At 42.5% G+C, this 12,310-nt stretch overlaps 1 protein-coding gene, 1 long non-coding RNA gene and 1 other non-coding gene across 3 annotated transcripts; 1 reads left to right on the top strand and 2 right to left on the bottom strand.

The window, feature by feature from the left end:
• Window positions 1–838: 838 nt before the first annotated feature.
• Pex12 (peroxisomal biogenesis factor 12) lies at window positions 839–3,545 on the top strand. Its single transcript, XM_010621746.3, has 3 exons — window positions 839–1,528; window positions 1,809–2,359; window positions 3,144–3,545. The coding sequence occupies exons 1-3, from the start codon at window positions 1,403–1,405 to the stop codon at window positions 3,541–3,543; spliced, it is 1,077 nt and encodes a 358-aa protein (XP_010620048.1). The 5' UTR covers window positions 839–1,402; the 3' UTR covers window positions 3,544–3,545.
• Window positions 3,546–4,016: 471 nt separating this feature from the next.
• LOC117285871 lies at window positions 4,017–8,901 on the bottom strand. Its single transcript, XR_004516974.1, has 3 exons — window positions 8,486–8,901; window positions 5,128–5,313; window positions 4,017–4,138 (listed from the first exon to the last, which is right to left on the bottom strand). It is a non-coding gene; the product is annotated as an uncharacterized LOC117285871 (long non-coding RNA).
• On the bottom strand, window positions 5,444–5,535 carry LOC117285904. The gene has a single exon (XR_004517036.1). It is a non-coding gene; the product is annotated as a Z30 small nucleolar RNA (small nucleolar RNA).
• Window positions 8,902–12,310: the final 3,409 nt, after the last annotated feature.

The raw sequence follows: 12,310 nt of genomic DNA, 5'->3' as shown, positions 1-12,310 counted from the left end.
AGCTTTCCCAGCTCACACCTGAGTCATCAGGCCCCTCCACTTTCGCACTATATTCATATCACTAATATGACACGTCCTACTGGGTATGAAGGCAGGAATCACTTTCATCTCATACAGCAAGTGCCTAAAGTTACAGTTGGATGTAATACCTGTAAGGCAAACTACCACCTTGGTTAAAAAGTAATTGTCCCAAGATCTGAAGAACAACTAAAATCTTTCTCATCCTTTCTTTTCTCCAGTTTCTCATAATAATCCTACGTACTAAATTTTCTTTATGATTGGCGACAATATAGCTATAGCTTCTGTGTCCTGTGCTGTCGCTTCAAAGCCTTGGCAGAAGGTAAAATGAACAACATCCCTGCTATATGTGTAGGAAAGATAGAGCCTTCCCATCATCACTTAATTCCCTCCCTCCACCCCTAGATCTGCCGCCCGCCCGCCCGGAGACCGCAGGTCTTAGTAGGGGCCAAAGCTCCGGCTATCGGCGCGAGCGCGAGACGTCGGCGTGGCGCTCCAAGTACTCTGCCAGGGAGGCCTCAGATAAGAGGATGAGGCATTTGCCACCAAGGGTACGATGCAGTTAACTAGAGTAAAACAAAACAGAATAGGGCCGGGGATTTAGCTCAGTGGTTCTCTCGCCTGCCTCATAAGCACAAAGTCCCAAGTTCGATCCCCGGTACCAAAACAAAAAACAAAGCAACAAAAAAAATCCGGGAGAGGGTCCATAGGCAAAACTAACCCGCAAGTCATCTCTTTAATTTCAGGGGGCCGGAAGCGGAAGTCCCTGAAGGGAGTCATAGAGTTCTCTAGTTCCGGTTTCAGGGCCGTGTGCAGGGCTAGAGCGCCTGTCTCACTTCCGCCAGCCCTCCGCTAGATCCCTGCAGCGTCTATTTCCGGGTGCGGATTCTGTCGTGAAGACGAGATTTCCCATCAAACGTGGCGTCGTGGGCCCTTCGCGCCTAGCCTAGGGTCAGCGAGCAAGGACAGGCGCGGGCGGGGGTACTTTGCAGCTAACGACTGGAGCCGGTTCTCGTGTCCCAGGCCCGTTCTGGTACCTCCGATTCCTCAGAGCCGGCTGGCTTTTCAGCCCTCACGATAAGAGGGGTAGCTGTTTTTCAGTTCCAGAAGACAGCGCCCCTTGGCCCATGCCTGTTCCCCAAAGTCACTATCAGACCTGTGGGGTGCAGCATTTGACACGTCATTCCTAACTTCACTGAGATTTCTTGCCTCCGAGTTCAAAGGTCTTTCTGCCTCAGTTGAATTACACCTGTAAAACTGAGTTGAAGATTCGGGTTTCATGCAAAAAGATCACCTTTAAGACAGCGCTCATTTGACACCCCCCAAAGCGCATGCTCACTAGCGAGTTTGTGGGAAAAGTGAAATCTAGCACACACATAATACTATGGCTGAGTACGGGGCTCATATCACAACTGCTTCTGTAGCAGATGACCAGCCATCCATCTTTGAGGTGGTAGCACAAGACAGTTTAATGACAGCTGTGAGGCCTGCTCTTCAGCATGTAGTCAAGGTAAGGCATTAATTTTCTGAAAGGTTTCAGAGACGACTGGGTTAAAATTCAGTTTTATTTGGCAGTCTAGGGTTAGAAATAACCAATTTGCATATAGTTTACATCCCATCGCCTAATGGATATTTAGTCTTTAAAGCCCTGTAGTGAATACTAGCATTGTAGGGAAGTTAAATAAAAAGAAGTGACTTCAGCCAAAGTGTAGAATTTAGGGGGGAAAAGGAAATGTAAATAAAGTTACAGTACCCGTGTAAAAGAATGAATTTCATTTATTTTGCTTTAGGTTCTTGCAGAATCAAATCCTGCCCACTGGGGCTTCTTTTGGAGGTGGTTTGATGAAATCTTTACTCTGCTAGATCTTCTGCTTCAGCAGCATTATCTGTCCAAAACCAGTGCCTCATTTTCCGAAAACTTCTATGGCTTAAAGCGTATTGTAATGGGGGACTCTCATAAGGTTCAGACATTGGCCAGTGCTGGTCTCCCCAGGAAGCACCTCTGGAAATCAATTATGTTCCTGGTTCTTCTTCCCTATCTGAAAGTGAAGCTGGAGAAGCTGGTTTCTAGCTTGCGAGAAGAGGACGAATATTCTATTCATCCTCCTTCTTCCCACTGGAAGCGATTTTACAGAGCCTTCCTGGCAGCCTACCCATTTGTTAACATGGCCTGGGAAGGCTGGTTTCTGGTACAGCAGCTCCAATACATTCTAGGAAAAGCTCAGCACCACTCACCCTTACTGAGGCTGGCTGGAGTTCGACTAGGTCGGCTGACAGTTCAAGATATACAAGCTCTGGAGCAGAGACCGCGAGCCAGTGTGATGCAGCAGCCAGCCAGGAGGTAAGCCTTAACATTTCTAAAAACACCTTTTGAACAAACTCTAAAATCTTACTCCAACTTTATGAAATTTATCTTCCTCAGTCTTTATTTCATAAAATCAGAGAAAAGTTTTTTTTCCTGTGTCCATGAAAGAACTGCCATCTTGTAACCTTCCTCATCATATAGTTAAATCTTAGTGCATACTTGTTATGTGCCAGGCCCCATGCTAAGTGTTTGCTTTATGTACATTATCTTAAGCTTCATTACAATGCAATGTAGTATGTGCTCCCTTTAACAATTGGGGGCACCAGGCCCTCATGGCTAAGTATCTTGGCCTAAGCTATCTAGCTGTAAGATGGCAGACCTGAGATTCAAGGCAGATAATAGTCTTAAAGACTGCTCTTTACCATGATACTGCAGCCACTTTTAGCTACTTGTTTTCCAACGAGTTCAAATATATACTGTTCAGTACTGCTGTAACTTTTTAAGTGATTTTTTTGTTTCTGAATGACCCATTTTCTACTAAAAACAAAAAACAAAACAAAAAGCCTAATCAAATTCTCTAAGTCTTTCTCAAATAAAAAACCTAAATATTTTATTAAAAATGAAACTTATCACCTGTGTACATAAATTACTATCAGAAAAGAACCATCTAGAGCCTTAAGGAGACAGTGCCAATCTAGCAACTCTTCAGTGGCTAAATCGGTGGTTCTGATGAAAAGTATGTCACTGCATTTATACTAGTGATTCTAGGATTATACTTAAAAGCTTTTTTCTTTGCCTCATTGTTCTCTTTTCCCAACAGTATTAGTGAGAAGATAAAGTCAGCTCTGAAGAAAGGTCTGGGAGGTGTTGCCCTGTCCCTCTCTACTGGCCTTTCTGTGGGTGTCTTCTTCCTACAGTTCCTTGATTGGTGGTACTCATCTGAAAATCAAGAAACCATCAAGTCACTGACTGCCCTGCCTACTCCACCACCACCTATACACCTAGATTACAACTCTGATTCTCCTCTGTTACCCAAAATGAAAACTGTGTGCCCATTGTGTCGGAAAACCCGGGTGAATGATACTGTTCTTGCCACCTCTGGTTATGTGTTTTGTTATCGTTGTGTGTTTAATTATGTGAGGAGTCACCAAGCTTGTCCCATCACAGGTTATCCAACAGAAGTACAACATCTTATTAAACTCTACTCCCCTGAGAACTGAAAGATTAGTATACTATCTCACAACTTAAATACTGCATTGTAAGCCCACAGGGCTACTTTTTAGCATGGTACATAGCACTGACACCTTTCTGCCCCAATTCATAAAGATATTATCTCTGAACTACAATGTAGATTTCTTTAAAAGGATATGGCCATTTCATCCCAACCTTTTAGCCTGTTTTCTAGACTCCTACTTACAGCTGAGCAAGCTGGTTAAGGTAAGAACATCAAGACTACAGGATGTGATAACCAACACAGAGGAGGTGGATAAGAAAGAATAACTAATACAGAAGTTTTCCTTGTTCCTTAAAAAATGGGTGGTATAGAAGCTCCCAGGAAAACCCCAGCTTAGATCTCATAAAGTGATGGTGAGAGGAAGCAGGCCTCCTCTTTAGAAAAGGAAGTATTAGTCTATGAAGTAGAGATTTTATCAGTTCATAAATGGTATGAAACACAAACTTGCTCTTTATAGAAATACTTAAACACGTTAGGAAAACAAATTCTTCCATATACTGGGACCCATTTGTTATATGACATCTGCTACAGTTCTTCAGCATGAGGATTCCCTGATGAGCTGTACATATTTCCTTAGGAAGCTGGTTAAAGGAAAACGGGATGAGTGTTTATATAGTCTGAAAATTGTAGTGTGACAGCAAAGCTAGCAAGCAGTGAAGAGATAAATAAAATACATAATTACAATAAAAAACCTTTTAACGAACTCTTTCTGCTTTTTTTGAGACAGGGTCACTATGTAGTTGAAACTGACCTGGAACTCACTATGTAGCCCAGGCATGGTCTCAACTCAGTGATCCTCCTGCCTCAGCCTCCCGAGTGCTGGGATTACAGGTGTGCGCCACCATGCCCGGCTTTCTGCTTATTCTTAATTGCTTTCTCAACTGGCATGAATTATCCTGGTTGTTACTAAAGTTTCTATGAAACATTTAATTAAATTTTAAGAATAGGTGGCAAAGAATTGTCATGATTATGTGGAAACAAATCTTGAGGCATTTGAAATAAATTAACATTCAAAGCACCTTTTGAGTTTTTGAGGTTATTTCTGTATTAACATTTGGGGTTTGTGGCTGTTGTTAATCCAATAACAGTGAAAATCTGCTCCAACAACAAAACTACAACCTCTTTTAAAATACTTTCTATCAGAAATACTGCAGAAACATATTGCCTTTATAACAAAATCTACGCAGCTGGATTATCAGGTTGGTAAAATAGGAGTTTTTTTTTAAAAATTGGGCGAATGAAAGAAATACATTCTTTGCTGAGATACATTATTTTTCCAATACTTTAACTCATTTAGCAATTTATTTATTTATTTTTTTTTTGTTTTTTGAGGCAGGGGCTCGCTATTAGCTCAGGCTGTCTTTGAATTCACTATGAAGCCCAGGCTGGCCTCAAACTCATAATGATCCTGCCTCAGCCTCCCGAGAGCTGGGATTATAGGCATATGCTACCACACCTGGCCTTCATTTAGCAATTTAAAGCACATTCTGATAGCATAAAGATGATACAGCTAAATATTGAAATGGAATATCCATCCTGTGGATTTCAAAATAGTAAAACCATTACATACCATAAGAAGAGTGTAATGGTTATTTTTTAAAATTCTTGTAGCATCTCAGAGGTTTTACCAAACCAGTACCAGTTAAGTAATACACTTTTAATACACTAAGAAGGCAAAAAGGGAAGTGATTCAGATTCAGGATTGAAATGATGTAGTCCTCCATGAAGATTTCAAAGCCAGATATTTCACCTTGACCTAAGAAGGAAAACATGAAAGTATCAGTAATTCAAAAGGATATCAAAGAAACACTCATACATAATAAAAACGAGCATCCAAATACATAAGAACACACTTACGTATGTGTGTTTTAGTGCCATAAACAGATGAGCTCAGAGAGAAGATTAAGGGATCACACCCTGGTCAAAGCCAACACCAATGGCAGTACCAGGTCAGACTGTACTTCGCTCATCATCGCATCACTGCATTTTACCTCCTTGTATTTCCTCAAAGCAGTCGATCCCCTAATTCCACGTGGAAGAAAACTTAGGCTTACCTATGGGGGAACAGTGCCTCTTTTTAGGTAAGTTTCAACTATGAGCTTAACACTTTATTTTTCACTGTGCTTTCAGTAACTGTACCAAAGAAAACAAGTTTTTGTTTTGAAACAGAGGAGAATGGACAAGCATTTACCATTTAAAAACAATTTTTTGTTTACATGAGTCCAATTGTCATTTACGATAAAATGTCAGGGATGTTTGTGAAAGGATTCATAGCCTAGCTTTAAAGCAGAAATTTTTAGAAAAGATTTCCTACTAAATTAGTACAGTTTATTGAACATAAAATTCAATTTATAGTCCTGTTGCCAGCAAAGATAAAAAGAGTCACTGGGCATGGTGGCGCATGCCTGTAATCCCAGCACTCGGGAGGCTGAAGCAGGAGGATCGCTGAGTTCAAGACCAGCCTGGGCTACATAGTGAGTTCCAGGTCAGTCTCAACTACATAGTGAGACCCTGTTAAAAAAAAAAAAAAAAAAAAAAAAAGATAAAAATAGTCAAATGCCTAGCAAAATGTATTTGTGGTCCCAGCTACCTCTGAGGCTGAGGCTGAAGGTTCACTTAAACCCAGAAGTTAGAGGCCAGCCTCAGCAACACGACAAAACCCTGTCTCTATCTAAAACAAAATCGTCACAAATTTTTATATGAGTCTTCTAACATAAGAACCCAAGACTCAGAGAGGCTATGATTTGGCAAAGGACTATAGCAAATTAACAGCAGAACCAGAAAGAGAACTGAGGTCTGATTGCCATTTACCTGTATACGTATTTTTCCACTACTAGTGCCCAGGTTCCTGCCCTTTATTAATGAGAAAGGCCATAAGCAGGGTCTGGATGTTTTGCAACCTCAGAGTCAAAATTTCCAAATGAGAAAGCTGAATGCGTTTCAGTTATTTAAAATGATACCTGCTGGGGATTTAGCTCACTGGCACTGTGCCTGCCTGGCAAGTGCAAGGTCCTGAGTTAAATCCCCAGTACAAGAAAAAAAAATGTTTTTTTATACTTTCTGGTGGTATGCTATTGCTGACATGGAAGAGTAACACATCACAAAGGCATCCTCTCCAACATTCAACTCGATATTTAAGTAATTCTGGAGGAGGCATCATATTCTTCCTTCATCATCTATAAATATCAACAGACTGATACTCCACATTTAAAAACTGACAGCTGTTTGTGTTCACCATTCAACAAACAAGCTCCATAGAGGTGAAACAACCGGGTGCCTGTTATAAGTGGCTATGCTTGACCCACATCATCCTCTTCAGATGAAACAGACCCACATTAGAAATGAGCAAAGGCTGGCAGAGATTAAATAACTACCTAGAATCATGAAACTTGTGAGGAGTACTAAATTGCACCAGTGTACACCTCACTTTAGAGCTCATATTCTATCAGATCATACTGCTGTCTCAATGGATGTCCTGCCTCCACTTTCCATCCCATCCACTAACCTCAAAATATGGAGATGTAATTATCATTACAAGCATTCAATTGCTACCCATGGTCCAGGAAATAAAGTCTGAATTACTTTGCTTAGCATTCGAGATGTTTCAAGCTGACCCATACAAGAAGCCCTGGGCTCAATCCGCAGCATCAAAATAAAAAATCTTGACCCAAACTTATCCTTAACTAATACCATAACCCTAACTACGTGTGCTTTACCGCTATATCCAACCCAAGCTATTCCAAAGTCCTCAAACCTATTCAATTTGACCTTGTGCCTTCCATTTAGAAAGTCTTTCTTCCCCTTAGTTGAAACCCTTCCCGAACTGCAATTCTACCTCTCCAGTTTACGGAGTCCCCTTTCCCCCCGCCCCACAAATGCCACATTTCGTATGAAGCCTTGCTGCATCCATTTAATAGAAAATTTGTCCTCTGAAGTATGGAACCCCATGAGTACCACTTTTGTAGAAGACTGTTTCACTTCGTTTTAAGATACAAATAGACATCCAAACATGGAGTTCAAGATCTTTGCTCTTGCCAAACATAGCCAAGTATACTTGCCTAATTCTCTGCCACTGTACACCTGGCTCCAGCTGGGGGACTCCTTTCATGGGGAGAACGCTTAATTATACTTCTAGAAGTACAAGGGATGATCATAAAACTACGGTGAATTTTTAAATTAAAAAAAAAATTACAGTCGAAACACAGACAAATGCCCGGGTAGTACAAGGGATGATCATAAAACTACGGTGAATTTTTAAATTAAAAAAAAAATTACAGTCGACACACAGACAAGAATGCCGGGGTATGTTAGAAGGACTATCTTGAAGAGGATTAATGGCAGACAGCAAATTGTGATCACCCCTCACTGATCGCACGTTACAGCAATTTCTGTCCAAAAAAAAGTGTGTCAGTCAAAAAGAACGTAAAACATAAGCGTTTTGAATGTTTCAGAACAGGGAAGCAGCCATGACAGCGCGACTAAGGACATTCATGAAAGAGGACTTCCAGAACTGCTTCAGAAAGTGGCAAGAAGGATGGGTTAAGTGTTTGAAGCCAGGGGGACTAATGGCAATGTGTCTTTTACCGTAATAAAATGGGGAGGGGACTAGGGGACTGTAAGCATTCGCTGTATTTTTTAATAACACTTCATACTTAAATGTTCCCTTTTCTTAAGTGTTTCTAACACGTGTTATCCTTTCCTTTGACTCCCACTGCTCTTTTTTTTCCCACTACATATCAACTACTGACCAGTTCACGTTTTCCTTTCTTCTAGCAGTCCAATCAAAAGGACTTCTCTAACCACCAGCACTGTGTCTTACGTGCCTGGTACATAGGAGTTCAATTAAAAAAAAAAGCGTTTAATTCAGTCAGTGAGCGGCACTCCCTACTAAACCCTAAATATTACTACAATTTATAAAGCCAACTTACCTCCAGTATGTTACGTGGGTAAGGACCATACTTCAAGCATCTCCAAGCCCTCATGACCCATCTCTACCTCAAGGCGCTTTGCACAGATTACTGCGCGGGAGAGTCAATGCCTTACACAACTGATTCTCTGAATAAAGTCCAAACCCCGACCATTTCATGAAAGACCAAAGCCATCCTTGTGGGAAAACAGAAATAAGGCCGGAGCCAAGGCAAAAACCCCCCAAGCCGGAAGCAGCAACCGGCTTTCCGACCTCCTAAATCTCCTGCGCCTGGGCGAAACAAGAAACAAGTAGCATCCTGAAAAAGATGGCACCCAGACTCCCAGATTCTTGGCCAGGTACAGATTCACTTTCTGTGTGCTCTCTTCCTTATCTAATAGCAGGCCCACATCCCAAAGCTCAGCGCGGCCCCAGCCAGACAACCAATCCTGAGGTCGCCAGAGGATCACGTGGGAAATACCGGGGGCGGTGGGACTAGTATAAAGGACAGCCAATCGGAGGCCGACGCGAACGTCATTGGTGGAACTGGCAGCCCAGGCGACCCACTTCTGCGTCGCTTCATTGCGTCGTTTCGTTTATTCTGAGCGTCCAGTCGTTTGTGTTCCGAGTAGTCTGTTTTTCCCTCCTCTGCCCGTACGGTTCTCTACCCGTACGGTTCTCTACCCTCAGCCCTCGGAGTGACTTTTAGACCGATTTAGTTTACCCTTGCCTAAATTCATAGCTAGGGAAGAGTCTCGGCGGCGGGGTCGAAATGTGTGTGTGCCCTGTTGATCAGATTGTGACCCCAGTGGATTAGCTGGTCCCAGATTGCCTCAGAGAGCTAGGAGTTGGGATGGACTCACAAATGAAAATGGCCCTCCAAATCCAGGGGTAACTCGGTTGGCCGGGTTTTTGGACGCTTCTGGCATCTTTTTTCTTATTTAGGAAACATCTAAAGGCGGGAGTGAAGCCCAAATGTTGGGATTACAAGCACATCCAGGCTTAGTGACACATGTCTGTAAACCTTGGGGGCTGAGGCAGTAGGATTGCAAACTGGAGCCCAGCCTGGGTGATTTAGCGAAAAAAAAAATATTTAAACAAAAAGTGTTAGGGATGTAGCTCAATATGAAGGCCCTGGGCTCAATTTTCAGTAGTGTAATGTGCTACACACACACACACACACACACACACACAGTGCTACAAGAAGGTGCAACTAAATATGAAAGAGTGGAGGGGAGCAAGAAAGACTTCCTAGCATTCCACCTGCACCGTTGCAGAATTTGAGAATTAGGAGGTCCTGGAAGAAGGAAAACTTTAAGCTCACAAATTAGCCGAGAAAGTGAGTTTACTAAATGTAGGTAAAGTTTGTGCAGTTGGTGAGGTTAGGATTACCAAGAGAAACCTGTTTAGCAATATGGATGTCCGTCCTCATAAAAGCAAACCGCACCCTCCTGCCCCTCAATGTTTGGGAACCAACCCAGATCCGTCCCATCAGATATTTGGGGATTGAGGCCATGTTTGGTACATTTCCCAGGAGTGATTCTGATTCATACCAAAATTTAAGGACTAGCTGGGCATGGCTGTGCAGGCTGTAATTCCAGCGCTCTGGGAGGCAGAGGCAGGAGGATCACAAATTTGAGCCCAACCTGGGCAATTTAGCGAGAGTCTCATCTTCAAAAAGGTGTGCACCCCGGGGGTAGGGGGTGGAGTGTTAATTCAAATGCCCTGGGTTCAATCCCCAGTACCGGAAATTTTTCTTTTAATTTGAGGATTGATATCAGGGTTGAAGGAAAGGAGTGAAAGACTGCAAAGACAGGTCAGGACTTTGCTAATCATACTAACTGGTTGGCTCTGTAGTCCAAACTCCTCTAGGGAAAGAGAATTGAAGATTTTAGAGTTCGTGATCAAAGATGTACTTAAGAAAACTCAGTCTGCAACTGTGTTTAGAGGGAGGAGAGGGGAAGCTATTGCAAGGTCAGAGTAAATGAGTGGAAATGGAGAGGTACAAAGGAAAGGCAAATGAGGATTGCAGTGTCAGTACAGACAGAAAGACATGAAGAAATGACTTGGAAAATGGAGGGAAAAGGAGACTTTTCTGTACCAGAACCACTCAGGACCTTCCTTGTCCAAAACAGAATAGGTTAGAGAATGAAGAGAATGTGCCTTTGCCTTTGCTGTTTTCTCTTCCTGAGTTGTGCTTTCCCTCTCTAGCTCTTCTCACCCCAGTGCATTCTTTCTGACAAGTTCCAGCCTCAGTCATCATGTCATTTAGGAACTCCTCTGATTCTCAAGAGCATAGTTAAGTGTCACTCCTCAGGGTACCTGGTGCACGCTGCTCTTACACTGCTGAACTGCTTTGTCATTTATAAGATAGTGAAAATATTGCATGCCTTGCAGTGTTATGAGGATTATATGGGAGAATAAAAGTCGCATATCTGGGCCAAATGAGGCAGTCACTAAATGCCAGTTTTCATTTTGGTGGATAGTTCCAGAGCATAGCACCGTGTTTGGAACATAGTAATTGCTCAACAGCTGATTACTGAATGAACAGCTGACGTGTGCATGAACATGCTTGCAAGTACTGAGTGAAGAAGGTATCATTATTATCTCCAGCTTTCACCAGTGGGTTCTGTGGTTTAGATTGGCTTAACCAAGATCTCACAGCTAGAATGTGTCAAGGTTTGGATTTTAACTCCCCTGGTACCCCAAAACAGCTGATTGAGTGAAAGCAGGAATGAATGAAAACTTACCCAAATTCAGGCAATGGCATGGCAGAGCAAGGACTGTTGCTCTTGGTCACTGCTTGTCAATACATTTCCAGTCAGCTGGCAAGAGACCGACCCTTGTCCTTTAGCTGGTATCTGATGGTTTGTGTGTGGTAGACATGCAGGATGTGCTACAACTATCACTTCTAAGAGACCAAAATACGCTGTGAACGAACCATCTTAAATAAACTGGGGGCTCCAGTTCTGGCTCCAGTTCTTCAATCAAGAGTATATACCCATATAACTTTCCCAAGACCTATGAAGAAGCACTGTCCACTCTACTGATTTCAAGCTGCTATGTACAATTTACTTGAGATATATCAAAGCCAAGATGTGAGGTCCTCTCTGTCCTGACAACCTAACTCTTAAATATCCCAGGGGCTTGATCAAGGGGCTTCGGAGAGAGAAAAGAAACCCCCTTTGCTTATCCTTCACATTATCCCCCTTTCTGCTGGTTTGACCCTCCACAAAGTGGACTGTAGAAGAATAAGAAAGGAACAACAAACTAGTTAGGAGTTCTCCTGCCCAACTAATGTTTTTCCTATTGAGTAGAAGGACAGGGAAAGTACTTAGGGGGAATTCTAATTTTGAAAGCTCTTAAGTAACCCAGAATCCCAAGCTCAAAAGGCAGTGAAAGGAATAAAACCGCTTAAATTAGGCAGATCTGGTTTTAAGCCTGCAGTCTTCCACTTGTTGGCCATGTAATCTGTTTCCTTGTGGAACATAGAGCTACCAGCATGGTCCCTTGTGTGTAGTAATGCATTTCCAGCAAGTGGTGGTCATTTTTATCCTTCTAAAAGTACACAGTAGCTGAGAGATTTCAGCGTGAAAGTGAGGCTGAGAATGAAAGTAATCAGTGAGACCAGAAGGGAGACAGGATTCATGACAGGAGACACGAGTGAAAAGGAGTTAAACCTGCCACAGGGAGAAAGCTTTAGAAGCTTACCGTGTTGTTGAATGTCAAAGTATCCATTCTGCCTCTTATGCTGGACACTTTTCAGCCAAACACCGGCAAAGGGGAATGCTAGCCAAAGCAGGACTTGGGTGGGGGTAGAAGCCTCAAGTTAAAAAGATAAGGCTAT

Source organism: Fukomys damarensis, unplaced genomic scaffold (genome assembly GCF_012274545.1).
Source record: "Fukomys damarensis isolate Sample0158 unplaced genomic scaffold, DMR_v1.0_HiC HiC_scaffold_13, whole genome shotgun sequence".
Classification (NCBI taxonomy): domain Eukaryota; kingdom Metazoa; phylum Chordata; class Mammalia; order Rodentia; family Bathyergidae; genus Fukomys; species Fukomys damarensis.
Note: the sequence above shows the minus strand (reverse complement) of the source record. Positions and strands in the feature narration are given on the sequence as shown.

Coding starts and splice junctions, on each gene's coding strand:
- Pex12 (XM_010621746.3), top strand. CDS start 1,403: ATGGCTGAGTACGGGGCTCATATCACAACTGCTTCTGTAGCAGATGAC. Junction 1,529..1,808: donor CTCTTCAGCATGTAGTCAAG/GTAAGGCATTAA, acceptor ATTTTGCTTTAG/GTTCTTGCAGAATCAAATCC. Junction 2,360..3,143: donor ATGCAGCAGCCAGCCAGGAG/GTAAGCCTTAAC, acceptor TTTTCCCAACAG/TATTAGTGAGAAGATAAAGT.